This window comes from Borostomias antarcticus, assembly GCF_949987555.1.
Source record: "Borostomias antarcticus genome assembly, chromosome: 14".
Classification (NCBI taxonomy): Eukaryota; Metazoa; Chordata; class Actinopteri; order Stomiiformes; family Stomiidae; genus Borostomias; species Borostomias antarcticus.
In genome coordinates, this window is record NC_140247.1 from 21,187,415 (window position 1) to 21,212,414 (window position 25,000).

General features: G+C 45.6%; 1 protein-coding gene across 1 annotated transcript in view; it reads right to left on the minus strand.

Annotated features, from left to right (window-relative positions):
- Nucleotides 1-25,000, minus strand: part of LOC311317549 (teneurin-1-like) — a gene marked incomplete at both ends in the record, with an annotated part of 222,418 nt that overhangs the window by 86,755 nt on the left and 110,663 nt on the right. The window contains 4 exon segments of the mRNA XM_084448623.1: nt 1,422-1,644; nt 8,113-8,259; nt 12,258-12,287; nt 12,989-13,174. Of these exon segments, the coding sequence (XP_084304749.1) occupies nt 1,422-1,644; nt 8,113-8,259; nt 12,258-12,287; nt 12,989-13,174 (586 nt within the window).

The window sequence follows — 25,000 nt, forward strand, 5'->3', positions numbered from 1 at the left end:
GCATCCCAGGGAACAGGCTGTTACCTTGGTTACCGCAGGAGCGAGAAGCAAAGGTTCCCCGGGGTGACATCTGTTGACGCCAAGTTAAACCTGCCAACTATACTTTCCACTGCAAGATGACAAGATGTACTTTGACACCGGGTGGATAATATGAGTGAATGTGATGTGATCACAGGTTTGATCACAGGGGCAGCAGGGAGAGCTGGGAAGAGGAGGCGGGGCTTCGTGGTTCAGAGCCCCGCAGGGTGTCTGCTGATGGACCAGCTGCAGGAGCGCTGGGGTAGAGACGGGTGGACTAACACTGGCTAGCGCACTGAATCTGCACACACACACACACACACACACACACACACACACACACATATATACACACACACGCACGCGCGCTAGGGCTGGGTATCGATTTGAATTTCAAGAATCGATTAGATGCAAGTTCACAAGGTTCAGAATCGATTATCACGATTCATTTAGATTTGATTCGATTCGATTCACTATAGATTCGGTTAGTGTTACTAAAACCTGTTTTTTTTAGCTGTAACCTTAATTACATGACTGCACATCAATACTAGGGCTGGGTATCGATACTGATTTCCAAAAATGAATTTATGAATGAATCATTGAATGAATTAATGAACTATTCATTCCTTCATTTATTAATTCATTCATTAAATAAAAGATCGATTTTGGGATTCATGAATCGATTCAGAATCGATGAATCGATTTTTTAAACCCAGCCCTAACGTGCGCACACACACACACAAACACACACATGTGCGCACACAGACAAACACACAAACACGCAACAGTCCATGTGCGGATGCCCACAGCCACACACACACACACACACATACGGCCACACACACGGACCGCGACTGCGGCATGTCGTTCTTCGTCGGAGGGAGGGATGGATGAAGGGGTGCGGGGTTCCTCCCGAGCGGCTGCGCCCGCCCCCTTCCTCGGCCACGCCCTGCCACCATCGATCACCCCCTCCAGACCGACGACGTGATTCATCCGTCCCTTCCCTCTAAGCGCCACTTATACGACGGTACGACAGAACGCCTGACTTCTTCTTCTTGCTTCTCTGGTCCAGAGCCTTTCTAGGTCATGTGACGGTACTCAGATGGATGTCCCTCCCTGGTGGCGGCGGCGGCCGAAATATTGATGACAAGAGTTTTTACGAGAAGGCAGCCAAGCGGATGGGACGCGTCGAGCATGAATGAATGAATATGTAACGAAAACAACCAGGTCAGGCGTGGCTGATCCGTGGCTGGATCACACACACACACACACACACACACACACACACACACACACACACACACACACTTTGAGGTCAAAACAAACATTTGAACTCTCTGTGAGTCATGAGTTGAGTTGTACCATGAAAGCGTTGGGTGGTGCAGGCGGGCGCGGGCGCGTACCTGCTGTCGAAGGGCAGCTCCCCGGGGAGGGTGTGCGTGGCGGCCCTGCCGAGGAGGAAGGCCACGCGCCGGTAGAAGCCGTGGGTGTGCGAGGGCGCGGCGTAGGCCTGGGGCGGCGGGGGGCTCCGCTGGAGGAGGGCCAGGGGGTCCGGGGAGCCCTGGCAGAGCGGGTCGGACGCACAGTGCTCACAGCAGTCTGGGTCCACGCAGTCTACCAGCCCGTCTGGAACACACACACGCGCACACGCACGCACACACACACACACACACACACACACACACACACACACACACACACACACACACACACACACACACACACACACCGTCATTAAATACTCCACAAGCTTCATCCCACCTAATCCCTACATTCAGCTCCAGGTGTCAGAGGTCAAAGCGTTTATGTCAGGCAGGTGAGCTGACATTTTCCTGATAAACGGTTCTTAACCTGACTGCACGCCATGCGGTTCTTATCCACTTCAGAACCGCGCCAGAGAAGACCACGACCGTGGCGGAACCCTCCCTGAACCACACGCTCCGGCAGAATAGAACAGCTTGCTCTTTCCATGTCCTGTTTCAAGAAATTGCGTTGACATTGACAGTAAATGTGTTCTGACAAGAGAGGTAAGAAAGAAGAGGGCGGGGTCACCTCGTAAAGGAGAGGGCGGGGTCACCTCGTAAAGGAGAGGTCGGGGTCACCTCGTAAAGGAGAGGGCGGGGTCACCTCGTAACAGCACCTCTCTTCGCCCCCAGCCCCCTTCACCCACACAACCCCAATATCACAGACACTGTTGAACCTCTACGGTCAAAGCCATACAAAATGAACCCCTGTCTAGGAAGACACATTTACATACTGCATGTGTGTGTGTGAGTGAGTGAGTGAGTGAGTGAGTGAGTGAGTGAGTGAGTGAGTGAGTGAGTGAGTGAGTGAGTGAGTGAGTGAGTGTGTGTGTGTGTGTGTGTGTGGTGTACTGTATGCTGTATGTCTGTGTGTGTGTATGTGTGTGTGTGTGTGTACGTGTGGTGTATGCTGCGTGTGTGTGAGTGTGGTGTATGCTGCGTGTCTGTGTGTGTGTGTGTGTGTGTGTGAGTGTGGTGTATGCTGTGTGTGTGTGTGTGTGTGTGTGTGTGTGTGTGTGTGAGTGTGTATGTGTATGTGTTTGTGTGTGTGGTATATGCTGTATGTGTATGCTGTATGTGTGCATGGTGTGTGTGTGTGTGTGTGTGTGTGTGTGGTCTATGCTGTATGTGTGCAAGGTGTGTGTGTGTGTGTGTGGTCTATGCTGTATGTGTGCGTGTGTGTGTCTGTGTGTGTGTGTGTGTGTGTGTGAGTGTGTGTGTTCTATTTATTTGGTTTATCTCTGCCCTCAGTGAGTCCTAATAGAGGAGCGATCCATTTTAATGAGCTGGATGAGAGAGAGGGACAGGCACATCTTCCACTCTGATTGAAACAGATGAGCTGCCTCCTCACACCCTGATTTACTCAGTACCTCCTCCCTGTCCATCTCCAAACACACACACACACACACACACAGAGAGAGAGAGAGAGATAGAGAGAGAGAGAGAGAGAGGGGGGGGGAGAGAGAGAGAGAGAGGGGGGAGAGGGAGAGAGAGAGGGGGGGGGGGGAGAGAGAGAGAGAGGGGGGAGAGGGAGAGAGAGAGGGGGGGGAGAGAGAGAGAGAGAGAGAGAGAGAGGACTATTATATATATATATATTCTACAGTATCATGAGAGCTGGATGTTATCATGTGAGCTGAAGGCGCAGGGGAGTGGGTCTCAGTAGGATCACTTTAACAGAGATGCCACAATTAGTTACAAACAGCAGCATCCGGAGGATCTGAAGGAAACGCGTCCGTATGTGTGATGCTAAAACGAAAGGGAGAGTAAGAATCAAAGTGAGCCTGTGGACCCAGGCTCATTAGTTTGCTTGGTGATGTGTGGAATAGCTGACAGAGATGGATACATGGTTATTATGAAAGAGATGGATAGAGGTTGATTGTGATAGAGATGGATTTTTTATCTTTTTTTTATGACTTTATTTGTGCAGGGACAGTTCACATTAATCGACAGCACATTACAAATATGACTGTAAATGTGACAGACAGTGTAAGCTAAAAGCTAATTTTCAACTGTTGTCCCTGGGCAAGGTGTAAGAAGCCGCTAAAAAAGAACACAGCAGTGCATGCAACAATTAAAATGCAATATGCAGAGAAGAATAAGAAAGGCACGTTTTGTACAAAACAATGCTTCAAAAAAATGCACATGCTTCAACAAATACACTTCAGACAACAAACATGCATATGTGCACTTCTGACAGACAGTAAAACATTAATGACTGTACAATACAAACAAACAGACTGTACAGTACGATATAGATACTATGGTGATGGAGATTGATAGAAATATTGTGATAGAGATGGATATAGGTATGGTCATAGAGATGGATATAGATATTAATGATGATGGAGATTGATAGAGATATTGTGATAGAGATGGATATAGATATTGATGGTAATGGAGGTGGATAAAGATATTGTGATAGAGATGGATATTGATAGTTATAGAGATGGGTATAGATATTGATTGAGGGTGGCTAGAGGCTGGTTGTGATAGAGGGATAGAGAGGCTGGTTGTGATAGAGGGATAGAGGCTGGTTGTGATAGAGGGATAGAGAGGCTGGTTGTGATAGAGGGATAGAGAGGCTGGTTGTGATAGAGGGATAGAGGCTGGTTGTGATAGAGGGATAGAGGCTGGTTGTGATAGAGGAATAGAGGCTGGTTGTGATAGAGGGATAGAGGCTGGTTGTGATAGAGGAATAGAGGCTGGTTGTGATAGAGGAATAGAGGCTGGTTGTGATAGAGGGATAGAGGCTGGTTGTGATAGAGAGATAGAGAGGCTGGTTGTGATAGAGGGATAGAGGCTGGTTGTGATAGAGGGATAGAGGCTAGTTGTGATAGAGGGATAGAGAGGCTGGTTGTGATAGAGGGATAGAGAGGCTGGTTGTGATAGAGGAATAGAGGCTGGTTGTGATAGAGGGATAGAGGCTGGTTGTGATAGAGAGATAGAGAGGCTGGTTGTGATAGAGGGATAGAGGCTGGTTGTGATAGAGGGATAGAGAGGCTGGTTGTGATAGAGGGATAGAGAGGTTGGTTGTGATAGAGGGATAGAGGCTGGTTGTGATAGAGGGATAGAGAGGCTGGTTGTGATAGAGGGATAGAGGCTGGTTGTGATAGAGGGATAGAGAGGCTGGTTGTGATATAGGGATAGAGGCTGGTTGTGATAGAGGGATAGAGGCTGGTTGTGATAGAGGGATAGAGAGGTTGGCTGTGATGGCGTGACAGCAAGAGAATGAGGGATTGAAGGGTTCAACGCTTGATCTGCCTGTATCACTGATGAGAACAACGCTATTCAATCAAACCCGCAACTCGGTTTCATAGGCGTGGTACTATATATATTCACATAGGTTTAGCCAACAATTCTCAGTTCACTTCACATTCATATACACAAACAAAATAACACACGCACACACACACACACACACACACACAGACAGGGGCGAACTAGCCATCAGGACGTTCGGGACGAATCCCAATGACCCCCTACTGAAGTGGGCCGGCAAGTAGTAGGCAAAATGCTGTCTGTCTGTCGGTAGTCTACAGCAGTGCACCCCACTGCCAGCCATGGGCCAGCCTTCCGGTGGTGCTGTTCTCTGTTACATCTTCAGAGTGAACTATTACGATAGGTTAGCTTCATTGTCAATCAATGGTCTAGTTTGCGATCATGAGAACCGTGTAGAATCAACCCTACAACTCACTAGTCCGAAAGCAAAATGTGCAGCGAGTAGTCTATTTAGACCAGGGGTCTCAAACTCAAATTGGCTTGGGGCCACTGCTGGTATCGTCAACTCATAGAAGGGCCACTTCAATGTCAACTTCAACTACTACTAACTATAAGAAAGTGCAATATTTCTGAAAATGTCATTTTTCATTTCCATAACTAGACACAACTCAGTCTCTAAATGTTGCAAGACTATTCCATAACTAACATTTTCATCATACAGATTCAAACTGGTTTCCATTCATATATTTTAACAGTTAGTGCTGCAAATCATTTTTCCTTACTTTTATTTTATCTTGAATAGCCTACATTTGTACTTTATTCTGTTTTAGCTGCAAGATGCATCACTACTGTAAGCCTGCCCTGGACCTGTACTTACATTTATTAAAGTTCAAGTTTGTTTCCATTTCTTACCAGACACTTGAATACATTTACAATACAGGCTACTGCTCTATTTCTTGCCAGACACTTATCTTGAAAGACTGCTGAGGCGTTAGCCCTCTCAGCTGTGTGGCTTGTTTTTTCCTCTCGTCTCCCTATGACACTGTTCTCCATGTTTAGTAATGAATAGCTCTTGACATTATATTCCTTTAGAACGGCGACTTTGTTCTTGCATATCAGGCAGGTAGCATTTCCTTTGAACACCACAAAAAATACTGCAATGTCCATATTTCTTGAAACTGCCTGTGTTCTTAACGTTAGTTAACCATGAAAACAGCCTCTCGGTGGCGAGCTGCATTCCGGTCATAGTTCATAGTCGTGTGTGGATTGATTGCACCTGTGACTGTATGCAACGTTCACCTCGTGCGCTGAGCACAATAACAGAATTTCGGCCCACGTTTGAGCGACTTGAATTTCACATTGAAGGCCTGCTTGCCGGCGCCGTTTACAATAAATTATTTTGCGGGCCGGATAACATTATATTTCTGACATCATGTCGCGGGCCGGATGGAGTGGTGTGGCAGGCCGCAAATGGCTCGCGGGCCGCGAGTTTGAGACCCCTGATTTAAACTGTTTAGACTATTTAGACTAATTAGACTATTTAGACTATTTAGACTATTTAGACTATTTAGACTATTTAGACTAGAATATTTAGACTAGAATATTTAGACTATTCAGACTAGACTATTTACACTATTTACACTATCTAGACTAGACTATTTAGACAATTTAGACTAGACTATTTAGACTATTTGTCATTGGAAATAAAGTGTTGCGGCGGCCGTCTGTTTAGTTGTGACTGGGTGAAAACATCACTGCTGATCTCGTATGTGTGCACTGGATCTCACTGGCACTAAAACCACTAGTATCTCATTAGGAGGTTAAAAAAGTTTTAAAAATGTCCTGGAAGTTCGAAAAAGAAACATGTTGTTGTTCATTGAATGCAAGTTGGATCAACAAATGGAGATGGTTGCATTATATTGAGGATGGGGATCACGTCTGTTTTAGCTGTGTTAAAGCGGTGGAGAAAGGTTTAGTTAATGAAGATCGATACCGTTAGCTGTCTAAACGCCATCCACAAACAAGGGCTCTTCTCAAATGCTGAAAACCTCACTATACGAAAACATCCCTAGTATGTGTAAACCATATACATGGCTAATAAATTGATCTTGTATCTTGCATATGTTTTTTTAGCTGCTGGATCAGATTTGTCTTTGGAGATTGGCCTAATCTGTATGTGTTAATCTATATGTGTTAATCAAATGTATTGATCTGTATGTGTTGATCTACATGTGGTAATCTGCATGTGTTAATCTATATGTGTTAATCTACATGTGTTGATCTATATGTTAATCTACATGTGCTAATCTATATGTGTTAATCCATATGTATTAATCTACACGTGTTAATCTATATGTGCTATTCTATATGTGTTAATCTACATGTGTTGGTCTATATGTGTTAATCGAAATGTGTTAATCGAAATGTGTTAATCTATATATGCAAGTCTATATGTGTTAATCTATATGTGCTGTTCTATATGTGTTAATCTACATGTGTTAATCTATCTATGTTTTAATCTATATGTGTTAATCTACATGTGTTAATCTAGCTATGTGTTAATCTAGCTATGTGTTAATCTATATGTGTTAATCCATGGTGTTAATGCTGCCACTGTGCAGCATATAGTTTAGTGGTGACAGCGTAGGCCTACAGCAGTCAAGCCTTTAATTCCCAGCATCCCCTGTTCAAATCATGTTCCTGCTGCTATGCTAACTGAAGTATAAAAAATCACCAGAATGCAGGAAACTAAGTGTTTAATGGCCGGAATTTCCAGGGGGAGCCCCACTTCAGACCCCCACTTCAGAGGACCCCCGACTGTGGCTCAATCTGGTGCGGCTGATTAGTGCGCCATGCGTGTGCACACACACACACCTACACACACACGCACACACACAGACACACACACACACACACGCACACACACATACACACCTACACACACACACACACACAGCCGCACACACACACACAGTCGCGCACACACACGTACACACACACACACACACACACACACACACACACATTTAGGTCAACACATCCATGAGCAGCAGTGTGAATATTTAATCTGTGACTGTTCTAGTTTGAGGTTGTAGTGAAACACGGTGGTTCTGGCTGTTCTGGATGTTTTCACATCCCTGAACTTCTCTGGGAGTCGTCCCAGCAGGGTGCATTGATAGCAAAGGCCTTAGCACAGATAGGGGAGATCTAATACACACACACACACACAAACACGCACACACACACTGCACACTCACTCACACACACACTCACACACACACACACACACACACACACACACACACACACACTCTCTCTCTCTCAACGTTAACATGTGCTGTCGCTGCTCTACCTCCGTCATTGTCCGTTCCGTCGCTGCACTCCGTCTCCATGACAACGTTGCACCCGGGTCCGCTCCAGCCCGCCTGGCAGACGCACCTCCATCCGCTGAGCTCCAGGGTACAGCGGCCATGACCACTACACAGCCCTGGACATCCGTCTGACACACACACACACACACATTATATACACACACATTATACACACACACACACACACACACACATTATATACACATATATTATACACACACACACACACATTATATACACACACATTATATACACACACACACACACATTATATATACACACACACACATATTATACACACACACACACACATTATACACACACACATTATATATATACACACACACACACACACACACACATTATACACACACACACATTATACACACACACACACATTATACACACACACATTATATACACACACACATTATACACAGACATTATATATACAGACATATAATACACACATTATACACACACACTCATTATATACACAGACATATAATACACACGTTATACACACACACATTATACATAATACACATAACACACACATTATACATGCACACACATTATACATAATACCGTAATTTCCGGACTATAAGCCGCAACTTTTCCCCCATGCTTTGAACCCTGCGGCCTATACAACGGTGCGGCTAATCTATGGATTTTTACAGCTAACGGCCACTAGGGGACCTTCTAAACCTATCTCTATGGCCGGTCCACGTCCCCCACCCTTAAGCGGCGGGCTCCAGCAGGAAAGGTCGGAGGCCAGAAAAGTGTGTGAGACAGGCAGTTCACGCGAACACCGAAAGCAAATGTGGAACCAAATCAAGCCCCCAGGATTCGAAATCTAAAGTGAAGGCCTATTGAACCGCGCCATCTTGGCTAGATTTGTAGTCATTTGACTATTTCCGGTGACTTTTGTACTTGCGCAGTTGTGCTTTTGTGTCCGACGCGCGTCCACGAAAAAGTTCACCTTTATGTGAAATGTAGACGCACGTTCTCGGCTCTCCCCGCTTTGATTTAGCAATGAAAACCGGCTTTTATATTAACCTGTTTTTGTCAAATATATCCATTGGAGAAATTATTTTTTCATCCAGGCATCTTAGTTTTAACAGGTTAAATATAACTGAACATGTTTTGTTTGCTAGTAGATGGTATTCATTCCGTTCGCGATAACGTTATTGCAGCCAGGCTAAATTCCTCCAGGGAGCCAGTGACAGGCGAGTTGAAGAGCTTCACTCCCCGCCAGCAGGAGCTTTGGCCGCTGCTACCGCATCTCGGATAACCCGCTGAGTTTGTGGCTGCTATTTCACATTCGCCCTTGATCAATCCCAATACCGATCCATGGTAATAATGAATCAATCGTTCAGATCGGCAGTGCTGCATGCATGTTACAACATCATTGTTAGCTTTATTAACATAACCATAGACTACATTTATCTCTCTAACGTTAGGCTATCCATCTTACACCAGTCGGCCATTCGATAGCTAGAAGCGGTCAACGCCAACGTTGACTGAAAACACCCAAACTCAGTGTATCGTTTCATCTTCATGCTACACATCAACTCCTTTCCATTGTATGTGAATACATTCCTGTTATTCTAAAAATATCCCATTTCTGTCCATTCCTGGAAAAGGCTAATAATTGCTGTCAAATGATCACTCCAGTTTATCACCGTATCCCACTACCATTTCAACTATGCACAGGAGGTTGTCTTGTGGTCATTTTCATTAAAAAATGATTAGCCTGATCAGTTTGTTGTATGTATTAAGCCCTTTTTGAGCGGTGTGCTTTGACTACTCTCCTTTTTTGTGGTCATTTTCATTAACACATTTGATTAAACATCCGCACTGGCCTATGAACGGCTAAAGATTCCCCAGGCAGAGCTTGTTGATGCTAGGGAAAGGGATGTCTGGGGCTCCCTGCTGGAACTGCTGCCTCCGCGACCCGACCCCGGATAAGCGGATGACGATGGATGGTATTAAAAGACTTAGCCGGGACCCCGTTGATGTTAGAATTAATAGGCTACCTTTATTTGTGGTACTTGAACTTGTGTCTGCGTTTCTGGCTTGCCATCATGGATGTATTGTTCATAGGCTATGTTTATCGGATGAGATGCAGTTGTCCGGGCAGGTCAGCTAATGTGATTTACGAATGGAAATACATGCTTGGGAATATTTAGACATTTCAAACTTCCTCTGTTTAGGTGGTGCTGGGGACAGCGCAGACGGCCTGCATGGCAGTAAATTATCAAAAATGAGGCAAAATCTATCTATGAAAATAACATCAGATTGAAACATATTTTGTGGTGAATAAGGCGATATAGGCTTAATGTGTATTTATACGGAGATGAGATTCGATTGATCAAGGGCGAATGTGAAATAGCAGCCAAGAACTCAGCGGGTTATCCGAGATGCGGTAGCAGCGGCCAAAGCTCCTGCTGCCGTGGAGTGAAGCTCTTCAACTCGCCGGTCACTGGCTCCCTGGAGGAATTTAGCCTGGCTGCAATAACGTTATCGCGAACGGAATGAATACCATCTACTAGCAAACAAAACATGTTCAGTTATATTTAACCTGTTAAAACTAAAATATCTGGATGAAAAAATAATTTCTCCAATGGATATATTTGACAAAAACAGGTTAATATGCAAGCCGGTTTTCATTGCTAAATCAAAGCGGGGAGAGCCGAGAGAGCCGGGAACGTGCGTCTACATTTCATATAAAGGTGAACTTTTTCGTGGACGCGCGTCGGACAGAAAAGCTCAACTGCGCAAGTACAAAAGTCACCGGAAGGCCAGAAAAGCACAACTGCGCAAGTACAGAAGTCACCGGAAATAGTCAAATGACTACAAATTTGCCAAGATGGCGCGATTCAATAGGGCTTCATTGTTGATAGCGGTCAGTGAATGGAGTGGCTGTATCCAGTTCTATTAATACATCCATGAACCAAATGCAGTACGAGAGAGAACGAGAGCAAGACAGACATTACGAGAGCGACAGTTTGCGCAAAGGAAGTTTTCATGCACAAACCCTCATTATGGAAAACAAACGAAGAAATGCATATAATGCAGCTTTTAAGTTAAAGGCAGTCGATCTGGCTGTCAAAGAAGGAAATAGAGCTGCTGCACATTAATTATATTTTAAGCAGCCGTGTTACTGCACCTTTAGGCCTACTGCCGTGTCACAGGCACTTTCATTTTAGCACTTTTAAAAAGGAAGAAAAAAGAGAAAGCCGGGACGTGCGCTGGGAGCGCACCGTTTACGGTATTATTTCTGCACAGTGAGTGTACTGTACACCTTTCGAATGCTGTTTAACATGTGAAAGTTTGTGTGTCTGAAACGCTATGTGATACAGTACAGTTTACACAGCACAGTAAATGTTCCGTACTATTGCACTAAATGGTAACACTTGAATAAGTTATGCAAATATGCAACTTGTTTGTTGAAATGTTAATAAAATGGAAGCTTCCCCAAACAGCCATCTCTTTCCCGATAATCCCCTCTGTGCACGAACCCTTACATATGGTAATTAAATATTAAAACGCCTGCGGCTTATAGTCCAGTGCGGCTTGTATATGTACACATTTGTTTTTTTCCCTAAATGTAGCTGGTGCGGCTTATATTCAGGTGCGCTTTATAGTCCGGAAATTACGGTACATACACATGCATACACATATACACACAAACACACACATACATATGCACATATATATATATATATATTTATATATATACACACACACACACATACACATGCATACACACATATGCACACACACTCACACACACATATACACATACACACACATATATACATACACACATGCACACACACACACGCACACATGCACGCGCACGCACGCACACACACACACACACACACACACACACGGAGTTATATATTATGTATAGCTAAGATGGGTACATGTATGTGTGTTTGCATGTGCCTGAGTAGGTTGGTGTGTGTGTGTGTGTGTGTATGTGCTTGCGTAGGTTGGTGTGTGTGTGTGTGTGTGTGTGCTTGCGTAGGTTGGTGCGTGCGTGTGTGTGTGTGCCTGCGTACTGTAGGTTGGTAATAAAACCAGAGTGAAAGTTAACAAGAGAAAGATGACTTGCCTTTTACAACGACGTCCAAGTCGTAAGTAACTGCAGGAGAAGGAGAGAGTTGGAGACAGAGTGTTAATAAGAGACAGAGTGTTAATAAGAGACAGAGTGCTACTTTAATAAGCTGCAGAGACAGAGAGAGTTGAGGGCTGCCCTGTGTGAGAGTGTGGAACGTTCTGGACTGTTAGCACTGGCTAACAAGCAGAGAACACTACATGTGGGTCACACTTTGCCCCGAGGAATAAATAGACAATAGACTCTAGATGGCCCACAAACCCACAGGAACGTGGTGCTTGTCTACACACACACACACACACACACACGCACGCACGCGCGCGCACGCACATGCACACACACACTTTTTAACAATGTATGTCACATAGAGAAAATAACATACAGGGACACACATACTAACGGTGCAATTAACACACAATCACAAGGTCATGGACCAGCAGCATACAGACAGAGCAGGACTTAGCGAGGCGTTTAGCCCTCTTTCTGGGCATCCCCAGTTGTTGGAACCCTCTTACGACCAACTTGTGTGTATGTCCTAGGCTGCCAAATATGAACACACACACACACACACACACACACAGGCAAACACACACGCACACGAACGTCCGCAAACAGGCACACACACACACACACACACACACACACACACACACACACACACACACACACACACACACACACACACACACACAGGCAAACACACACACACACACACACACAAAGCTCACCCATGGTGCAGTGCTCCCCCTCCCAGCCTGGCTGGCAGACGCAGGCTCCGTCGTGGCACTGCCCGTGGTCCTCACAGCGGGGGTGGCACGCCCTGTGGTCGCACGCCGCGCCCACCCAGCCCTCCTCACACTGGCACCGGCCCTCTGAACACACGCCGTGGACGCCACACGGTACCGGGCACATCTCTGCAGCGAGGGGGGGGGGGGATGGGAGGGGTGGAGAGAGGGGAAAGAGGGATGAGTGGAGAGAGAGAGGGTTGGAGAGAGAGAGGGAGGGGTGGAGAGAGGGATGGGTGGAGAGAAGGAGGGGTGGAGAGAGAGAGGGGTGGAGAGAAGGAGGGGTGGAGAGAGGGATGGGTGGAGAGAGAGAGGGGTGGAGAGAAGGAGGGGTGGAGAGAGGGATGGGTGGAGAGAAAGAGGGGTGGAGAGAAGGGAGGGGAGGAGAGAGAGAGGGGTGGAGAGAGAGAGGTGGAGAGAGGGAGGGGTGGAAAGAGGGGAGAGAAGGGAGGGGTGGAGAGAAGGGAGGGGTGGAGAGAGAGAGGTGGAGAGAGGGAGGGGTGGAGAGAGAGAGGTGGAGAGAGGGAGGGGTGGAGAGAGGGGAGAGAAGGGAGGGGTGGAGAGAAGGGAGGGGTGGAGAGAGAGAGGTGGAGAGAGGGAGGGGTGGAGAGAGGGGAGAGAAGGGAGGGGTGGAGAGAAGGGAGGGGTGGAGAGAGAGAGGTGGAGAGAGGGAGGGGTGGAGAGAGGGGAGAGAAGGGAAAGGTGGAGAGAAGGGAGGGGTGGAGAGAGAGAGGTGGAGAGAGGGAGGGGTGGAGAGAAGGGAGGGGTGGAGAGAGAGAGGTGGAGAGAGGGAGGGGTGGAGAGAGGGGAGAGAAGGGAAAGGTGGAGAGAAGGGAGGGGTGGAGAGAGAGAGGTGGAGAGAGGGAGGGGTGGAGAGAAGGGAGGGGTGGAGAGAGAGAGGTGGAGAGAGGGAGGGGTGGAGAGAGGGGAGAGAAGGGAGGGGTGGAGAGAAGGGAGGGGTGGAGAGAGAGAGGTGGAGAGAGGGAGGGGTGGAGAGAGGGGAGAGAAGGGAGGGGTGGAGAGAAGGGAGGGGTGGAGAGAGAGAGGTGGAGAGAGGGAGGGGTGGAGAGAGGGGAGAGAAGGAGGAGTGGAGAGAGCAAGGAGTGGAGAGGTGAAAGAGGGGGAGAGGGGGGTGAGGGAGGGCAGGACGAGTGGAGGAGAGAGATCGACAAAATGATAGATTTGGAGATGGAGAGATGAGGCAGAAGAGAGAGAGGGGGAGGGGGTGAATTTAAGACACATAATGGAATGCAAATGACTGCTGTTTCCACCGCATATTTAAAGCTGTAAGAGCTCCATTTCCACACTTTCTTTTCTGAAATTTTGATCTGAGTATTTTCATATGGCTCCTCTCTCTCTCTCTGTCTCTCTCTCTCCCCAACCCTCTCTGCAGAAGTGAAGCCTCATCCATCTGTAAGTGCTACAGGCACACAGAGACTACTCATCCACCACAATCCCAAAAAAGTTATTTCAGTTCAGATATACCCAAACATGCCCTAGCCTAGCACGGACAAGGTTTGCTTGTTATTAGAATTAAATGAGCTTAGTCCTGCCTCAACTGGATATGTAATTTCTCCTGTGGGTTCTCCTGGAGAACCCAGAGAGGTAATCTTTGACCAGAACTCTTAGTGTGTGCTTCAGGATTTAAAGGACTGCATATGAACTTTACATAGAGCAGGTGTGTGAATTAAGTCGCCGCCAAGGGGCCAAGCATCCGCCTAGAAGCCTAGCAATTTATTGAACTGTGCCTTGCGTGTTCATGTGTGTGTGCATGTGTGTCTGAGTATGCAGTGTGTGTGTGTGTGTGTGTGGTGTGTGATCAGCTTATCTCTGCAGGTCAGCTCCCGGGGTGAGGACTGTCAGTGTGTGTGTGTGCGTGTGTACAGCCCCCGGGTGTGAGGAGTATCAGTGTGTATGTGTGTGTGTGTGAGTGTGTGTGCATGTGTGTGTGTGTGTGTGTGTGTGTGTGTGTACAGCCCCCGGGGGTGAGGAGTATCAGTGTGTATGTGTGAGTGTGTATGCATGTGTGAGTGTGTGTGTGTGTGTGCATGTTGTGTGTGTGTGTGTGTACAGCCCACGGGGGTGAGGAATGCCAGTGTCAGAGACAAAGATAAATGCCTAGCAGGGTCTTTCTCTCACAATGACCGTTTCCACTCAGTCAGCATCCACCCCCCACCCCCCCAGGACACACTTCACCCTGCTGGAGACCCGCCACCCCCCCCCCAGGACACACTTCACCCTGCTGGAGACCCTATCAACACACAAACACTTCACACACGCCCCGCAAGACACAGCACGACAACACTTACAGTACGGCTGCTCTGCTTAAATAACATGAATGTGGATGTGAATGTGAATGTGAATGTGAATGTGGATATGAATGTGAATGTTAATGTGAATGTGGATGTTAATGTTAATGTGGAGGTGAATGTGAATGTGGATGTGGATGTGAATGTGGATGTGGATGTGAATGTGAATGTGAATGTGGATGTGGATGTGAATGTGAATGTGGATGTGAATGTGGAGGTGAATGTGAATGTGGATGTGAATGTGAATGTGAATGTGGATGTGGATGTGAATGTGGATGTGAATGTGGAGGTGAATGTGAATGTGGATGTGAATGTGAATGTGAATGTGAATGTGAATGTGAATGTGAATGTGGATGTGGATGTGAATGTGAATGTGGATGTGAATGTGGAGGTGCCATAATGGGGGTGAATATATTTCTGCTTGGGGCCCCGACTCTTTATTTGTCATAGACAAATACACTCCAACACGTGTTGTTGTGATTATTTTCATTAATCATCTCATACTAATCATCTCATTATGTTGATTAAAGTGATCATCTCAGATCCTGTGCTGTATTGAGAAACAGAAGTTGAACTCTGGTTGACCTGAGGTGTAACACTGAACATCGGCAGAGGTCAGATGGAGTTCAACCAGAGAAAAGTGCAGTGTAGGGGAGATAAGTATGAAAAGATCAAACCAATTACGGTTAGGAAAGCAAGCTGTTAAAAGGGAAAGATGAAAGAGATGGCTATCATGAAAGTAAGGAAAGTTGAAAAACAGACTATCATGAAGTGAGGAAAGTCAAGGAGTTTGATATGAACATACTGTCATTGGGTAAGGAAAGCTAAAGCACATGATGTCCTTAAAGGGGGAGAATTGAAAGCTATGGTTGTCACTAAGTAAGGAAAGTTAAAGCACAGGAGGTCATTAAATTAAAGGGACTCTTAAACTTCTACAAGAGCACAATCGAGAGCGTCCTTACCAATTCCAGCACAGTCTGGTATGGAAATTGCACTGCCCAGGACAGAAAGGCCCTCCAGCGAGTGATTAAAACTGCACAGACCATCTCAGGAGTAGCCTTCCCCTCACTCCAGAGCATCTACCAGACCAGGGCCACCAGGAGGGCTGGGAACATCATTAAGGACAGCACACACCCTCAGCACAACCTCTTCACACTGCTGCCATCAGGCAAACGCTACAGAAGTGTGAAATCCAGGACAACTAGACTCACAAACAGTTTCTATCCACAGGCCATCAGGCTTGTAAATGACTCTTAGCTCCTCACAATCCATAATCTACCTCTCTCTCTCTCTCTCTCTCTCTCTCTCTCTCTCACACACACACACAAACACACCTTACATTTCAGTAATTGCTATTTCTACTGATATTTTATTGTTATTTTATTGTTATTACTATTACACTGTTTCTTTAATATTATTATTACTTAGTAGACCTAGGATGTGTGCATTGGAGGACAAAGCAAAGTAAGAATTGCATTGTGTGGTGTAACCACTGTGTCTAACCATGCACATGACAATAAACTTCTTGAATCTTGAATGTCGAATCATTTTATGTGCGCAGTATTTATCTCCCAGAGATCTTAACTCTGTGTGAAAAGGTGAAGGGCCCCTGAGCATGTTCTTGTTCTGGAAATCCAGAAAACAGCACACAATGCTTTCCTTAATTGCCTCCAACAAAGGTGAAATGTGCACCAGTCAGTATTTTGCTTGCGTGGTGGCAGATGCAGTGTTATCCTGTTCCTGCTTACGTACAGTATGCCTGTTTGCAGGTTCATCAGAGGATTCTGCGTCGTATGACATGAAGCTTCTGAACATTGGGACTCATCCATCCTTTGTTTTGTGTCGAGAGATACTCGTTGCACCCAGAGTGCATTGTTAAAAGTACATTCTCAGCCAACAGTGGGTTCTGGTACATGTGTGACTGACTGACTGACTGACCGACAGACTGACCGGCCGACTGAGTGACTGATTGACTGATTGATTGACTGATTGACTGACTGCCTGATTGACTCACCGACAAGTTGACTGACTAACTGACTGACTAATGTACAGGGGTGGATGTAAAGTCTGTTAAACCTGATTTCATTGGTTGGGGGATGACTAATATCCACCACGGCGATCCAACAACCTTGTGTAAGAAAAGCTCCCAGTGTTGTTGTCCTTAATGGACTTCCCAGGTTGTTTTGATGTAACGTTATGTCTTGGTGTTTCTAATTGCAGCTCTCTAAAAGGCCCTCAGCTGAAAGCGTGACAAAAATAACACTTGTTTTCCGCCCCCGCCAACCGTGTTTCAGACAGATAGCTGGGGAGGGGTGGGGGCGGGGGCTACAGTACGTGATACTGTGTGTGTGTGTGTGTGTGTGTGTGTGTGTGTGTGTGTGTGTGTGTGCATGTGTGTGTGTGTGTGTGTGTGAGTATTCCGCTTGAGGGTGAGAGCCATGAAAAGAAATCTCATTTACACCCCGCATGGAGCGGAGTGCACACACACACACACACACACACACACACACACACACACACAGTACAAACACGCTACACACACACACACACACACACACACACACACACACACACACACACACATACAAACACATACATACACACACATGCTACACACATGCACACACTCGCATACACACACACACATGCTACATACGCGCACACACACACACACACACATACTGCTGAACTGTAAGAGCTGTATAAATGCCCATGCCAACTCTTGTCTGGACTACTGCAGCGGAGTTCTGTTCTGTGTTCCTGCCAGGGCCTTGGCCCGGCTCCAATATGTACAGAACTCCTCAGCTAGGGTTCTCACCCACACCGAGCCCTGACATCACATCACCCCCGCCCCGCTGCAGCTTCACCGGCTTCCCATAAAACACCAGATGACCTTCATGGTCCTCCTCCTTAACTATAAATCCCTACACAGTCCGGTGCCCTCGTATCTTATTGACCTACTCATCCCCTACTCTCCTGACCGGGGACTCTGTTCCACTCTTCTTCTTCGTTTGGGTGTAGATGTTTCACTCCCCCCCCAGGCTCAGGGCCGAGGGGCTATCCTTTTACCAGCCCGAGGCTGGGTGAGGGGTCATTGGGGATATATATCCGGGCACACCTCCAGGTGCCATGTCATCGTTTCGTCATCCACAACCGTCAGGCCACGCATTCCGTTGGGTGTCCGTTCCACTGATGCCAGACTTCTCTCCATCCCTTCTCTCCATCCCCTCTCTCCATCCCTTCTCTCCATCCCCTCTCTCCATCCCTTCTCTCCATCCCTCCTCTCCATCCCTTCTCTCCATCCCTTCTCTCCATCCCCTCTCTCCATCCCTTCTCTCCATCCCTCACACCAAGCGCTCCTCCCTCGGTGTCCGAGCCTCCTCTGCTGCTGCTGCTCCCTGGCTCTGGACCTCCATCCCGTCTTCCCTCAAAAACTGTCTGGAAACACACCTCTTCAGACGGGTCTTCCTCCAGCATGGCCAGGGTCCAGAGCAGCCCACAGTTATTTTTAGTCCCTTTTTATTTTTTATTTATTTTTACTTTTTTATTTTATTATGTTTGTTCTGTACAGTGTCCTTGAGTTTGAGAAAGGCACTTTATAAATCCGATATATTATTATCCAATCCAATATATTATTATTATTAATAATAATAATAATAATAATAATAATAACATTATTGTTATTAATAATAAAATGGTATTGTTATTATTATTATATACTGTACATATACAGTATAGAAGGAATCAGGAACCTTTGGTGATATGTTCAGGGTCCAGGGTCTAACGCAATCACGTTGATTTTCCAAACAGAACAAATACCACGCATATAAACACCAAACTGCTTTCCTGGTTAACTACTTCCGCTTCCTGGGCACCACCATCTCCCGGGACCTCAAGTGGGAGCTAAACACCAGCGAAAAAGCACAACAGAGGATGTATTTCCTGAGGCAGCTGAAGAAATTCAACAAGCCAAAGGCAAAGATGGTGCTTTTCTACACTTCCATCATCGAGTTCATCCTCTCCTCCTCCATCACCACCTGGTTCTCAGCCGCAACAAAGACCAGGGCAGACTGCAGCGCATCATCCGCACCGCTGAGAGGGTGATCGTCTGTAGACTGCCATCCCTACAGGACCTGTATGCCTACAGGACCCTAAAACAGGCCAATGGAATCGCGGCCGACCCCTCCCATCCCGGTCACGGTCTCTTTGACCCACTCCCTTCTGGCGGAAGAAAACACAACTTGAAGGTTGAAAAGATCCGCACACTGGATTAATGCTCCCAGTACTCTTTTATTGGCTACAAACACAACATTTCAACCGCTCAGGTATTCATCAGGCAACTTTAGTACTTTGGTAAAGTTGCCTGATGAATACCTGAGCGGTTGAAACGTTGTTTCAAAGAGATTCCAGGACTGTGTTTAATAGGACAGGATCTAAATGAAATTTGGAATTATACAAATAATTCGAAAAAGATGGGTCTATAGAATTTAGATGGGCTAGGGGCTGAGTATTTTCATTATGGGGAAAATGACAGGCTTCAGATTCAAAAAGGTGGCCAGCAGCAGCTGTTGAAAGCAGAAACAATGTCACTCTGATCTTGCAATAAACAATCATCAAACATGAGTGGGCATAGAGGCAACAGAGTTGTTACATTTCACAGCTTTCCAGAATGTTTGGTGGTCTGACAATGAACTAGAGACTAAATTAACATAGTATTCAGTCTTTGCCTTCCGGACCAGCGCAGTGCATTTTTTTTACGAATTTGTTTGAATGAGAGCCAGTTAGAAGCCTGCTTGGTGCATTTGGCAAGAGACCAGGCTTCATTACGCTCGAAGAATAAGGCTGACAACTCAGTGCAAAACCAGGGACTAGATCAATCAATCAATCCAAACTTTATTTGTATAGCGCATTTCATACACATAGGTAACACAATGCGCTTTACAGAGAACAAGGGAGGTGGGCAGAGGTCCCACACCTACATATTCCAGAGGGAAGCAAAAAAACAGTATCACCAAGGGATCTGTTTTTTACTCTGATCTTTCTGAAGGGAGCATATTTATCTACAACTGATAAAAATGTGTTGGTAAAGAACTCTAAGGATAGTTCAAGATCTGGAATTCCAGATGTACTATGGATGTTGCTATTAAAGAGATCATTCAGGAAAGCCTGTGAAGTGGGCAAAACTTCACCTTCTGCTGCAATAGATAAAATTCACTTGCTGACCTGTATTAGGCCATAGACAGTGTATAGATAGCCACACAGCTTTGAGCCATGTAGGGTATAGAATCTCTAAGAATAATTTTTTGCTGACTGGCTGACCAGTACACAAGTTGACCCAGTGAACAACAACAGGTGCAGAGATTGGGTTACCAAACCAGAGACCTGATAACTTAGAATGTTCCGGTCGTCCAGACAACGGTTTAATTCTGACCTGGCGGTGTGACCAGATGACCATATCTACTGTAGCATGATTGCAGTCTTCTACATAACTTGATATGTCACCCCTCCCTCTGATAGCATTGTTAAGGCCTATAAGAGATGGAACCTTTGAATGTTAAGGAGCGCTTTGCTGCTTCAGCCTACTACTCTGCCACGCAACAATGTAATGTAATTGTCTCTTGCCTAGTCTGAAGCTAGGCTATTGCTATTGTAACCTTAGAATGCTTATTGGTTAATAAACACCAGCGTCCTTGACGGCTTCTGGAAACATCTGTCTGGAACTGAATCAATCTGACATCAAACATGGCATTTGTTGAGCAAGATTGGGACCGAGCTACACCAGACTCTAGGGGAAAGAGCCATTTGTCTGCACTGGGTGCCAGAACTACAGAACCAGGGTAGGCTAAACAGTATTGCCTCAGTGTAACAATCAATAGGCTATCCCTGCGCAGATACATTGCTTAGAAAAAGCTCCCAGAGCCTAAAAAGTGTAACTTACCAATAAAGAACCAGCTACATTTACGATCATAAATCATTGAACCAGACAAGAGAATCGTCAGGTGTGTGTGTGCATGATTTGTATGCATGAAAATAGCCTAAATTAAATGCATGCTATATAAAAGTCACTTGGGGGAAATAAAACAGGACGCCAGCTAAAGAACCTTATATATACCAGATATGGCTCTTGGCTATGGTTATCATGAAGCAGAGGGAATTAAGGTCGACAGAGTACAGTGAAGACCAGCTCAGCTGACGCTCAGCAGGTATTTACAGTTCTGTGTAGAATCGGCACTGTAACCAGTATTGTTTAAAGTGAAAATACTGCCTTTATTAAAACTATAGAACAATACTCAGAAGGAGGTTACTATGACAAAAAATGCAAGGCATACAGATAATATGATCTTTTAAGATTATTTGTTTCAGAGTAAGGAGAGAGAAAGTTATGAAGGTTTGATTGGGCTGACGCCGCCACCTGTGGTGATGGCATGCACATTTAAGACAATTAACCAACCAGTAGGGAGGGGGATTGGGCATCCCTGGACCTAAGAGTTAACAAGCGGGGGCGGAATTGCAAAGTCCCGAGGGCATGTTAGGTGTGGACTGTCGTCCACGTACCACACCGTACCAGCCACCCTTAACAGTGACACAGTGCTGACTAAGCGGTACCAGGGCAGTATGTTGATTCATACTTCATCAGACAAGGGGGCCTTCAGTCCTCTCCCCAGCACTGGATTTTAAATTTCTTCCACAGGCCTCCGAATTACACCAAAGTTATCTCGGTGAGTCAAACGTCTTATAATATGCCGTAAATAAGGTCCAGGTTGTCGAAAAAGAACATTCTCCTTTAACAACTCTGACGTACGAGCCTTCATATCGTTGACTCCGATATGAACCAACAGAGTGTCAAGAGACACCTCAGGCAGCAGACGAGGTATCATAATGATCATGTCTTCCACTGTAGCACCAGGGAAGCGCTTGGACTCACAGCCCTTCACTGAGACATTACAGACAATTGAGTCTCCAATGATAAGGGTATCAGTGGCTGCAGGGGAGACAGCAGGCGTGGCCTGTTTCTCAGTACCTTCTGAGTGATTCTCACTCAGGACTGCATGTACCGTGGCCACAGGGACAGCAGCAGTAGTAGAAACAGTATCATCAGCAGGGATGGTATCGGCAGCGAGAGCAGCACCGACAGCAGGAGAAGCACAGACAGCAGGAGCAGCACCCACAGCAGGAGCAGCACCCACAGCAGGAGCAGCACTGACAGCAGGAGCAGCACTGACAGCAGGAGCAGCACAGACAGCAGGAGCAGCACCCACAGCAGGAGCAGCACCCACAGCAGGAGCAGCACTGACAGCAGGAGCAGCACTGACAGCAGGAGCAGCACAGACAGCAGGAGCAGCACCCACAGCAGGAGCAGCACCGACAGCAGGAGCAGCACCGACAGCAAGAGCAGCACCGACAGCAGGAGCAGCACCCACAGCAGACACCGACACCATACTCGCCAACCCTCCCGATTTTCGCGGGAGACTCCTGATTTTCAGTGCCCTTTCACGGTTTTCTCCCGGGGTCATATTTCTCCCGCATTTCTCCCGATTTCTGACAATCAGATTTACTCACGAGTCACGACCTGTTTCATTCTAACATAACGCTCCAAATTTTACTGTTTCCACTCGGACTTCAATACAGCTACACCGTTGTTTGGTTTCCATGGTAGCTGTGTAGTCCATGTGTGCGCTACAGGACTTTGTCCCTGAGGATCTAGCGCCTACCGTCTCTTGACTGACAGAAGAGAGAATGAGCTCTTCAAAGAAAAAAAAATAAAATAATGTAAAATGTGAAAAAGAGTTTACATTTACGCAAGAATGGACAACTCTACCCTCTGCTCACTCCTTTCCTGTAAATTAAACTTCACAGGTCCAGACCACACATATGCTCCATCAAGGATGGTGCTACAGGCAGCAAGACATTTGCACTTACAACTACAATAATCATTTGTAGATGGCCATAGAGGGCAGAGGCATGCACCTAGACTCCATGGTGCAGCCGGGTAAAAAGTAAACTCGTATAACTCTTATTTCAGATGAATGTATATGATACTGATATATACTAGTATATATGATACTGATATGATCTGATACTGATATATTTGATACTGATATGACTAATATGATACTGATATATACTAATTTATACAGATATTGCCCATTCAATTTCAGTTCAATCCCTCATGAAAAAAAAAATCTGTTTCATAATGTCAGTAGGATACAGGAAAATGTCTCGAACCCCCCCCCAAAAAAAATAAAATAAAATAAAGAAATGTGGTTTTGAAATGCTACTATGTATGTATGTATGTATGTATGTATGTATCTATGTATCTATGTATGTATGTACTGTACAGGTATAGATGCATGTATACAGTATATGTATGTATGTATGTATGTATGTATGTATGTATGTATGTATGTATGTATGTATGTATGTATGTACAGGTATGCATGCATGTATGTATGTATGTATGCATGTATGTATGCATGTATGTATGTATGTATACTCCTTGACTCATGTACTTGTATACAGTAGTAATATGTTTATAGCCCCTGATATCCCTTTTTTATGCTGCTACCCCCCTCTCTTATCTAGTGTCTCTTTCTTATCCGTTACTCTGTATCTATTATTTCTCTCCTTTCCAACCTTTCTGTAATTTTCAACTGCTAAAATGCCAAAAGATCAATAAAGTCTTATCATATCGTATCTTATCTTATCTTATCTTATCTCATCGTTTCTTATCTTATCTTATCTTATCTTATCTTATCTTATCTTATCTTATCTTATCTTATCTTATCTTATCTTATCTTATCTTATCATACACTCACCACATCCCATTTTGTATATAGTGCGTATACTGAAACTGTGCCTCTTCTTTTATTTTTATTTTTTACAGTATATTGTAATTTGTACATTGCACTGCATTTTGGTGCAGCATTTTTGTACTGTTTTGCACTGTCATGTCTTTGCACTGTCCTGTTCTGCACCCTGTCCTGTGTCGTCTACAACAGCATATGCCTGAACCCGAGTCACATTCCTAGAATATGTGAGCCATATACATGGCAATAAACAGACCTGTAGATCTTGGTTCAATATTGACTAAGACATCTACTGGAAAATGGGCAGAAATCCAAGCATGAGTTATTTTCTCCCACTGGCAGCTGCCTTGTGATAAGCAGGCTAAAGGCAGGCTATAAACAGGCTATAAGCAGACTATAAGCAGGCTATAAGCAGGCTATGAGCAGGCTATAAACAGGCTATAAGCAGGTTATAAGCAGGCTATGAGCAGACTATAAACAGGCTATAAGCAGGCTATGAGCAGACTATAAGCAGGCTATAAGCAGGCTATGAGCAGGCTATAAACAGGCTATAAGCAGGCTATAAGCAGGCTATGAGCAGACTATAAGCAGGCTATAAGCAGGCTATAAGCAGGCTATAAGCAGGCTATGAGCAGACTATAAGCAGGCTATGAGCAGACTATAAGCAGGCTATAAGCAGGCTATGAGCAGACTATAAGCAGGCTATAAGCAGGCTATAATCAGGCTATAAGCAGGCTATGAGCAGGCTATAAACAGGCTATAAGCAGGCTATAAGCAGGCTATGAGCAGGCTATAAGCAGGCTATAAGCAGGCTATGAGCAGGCTATGAGCAGGCTATA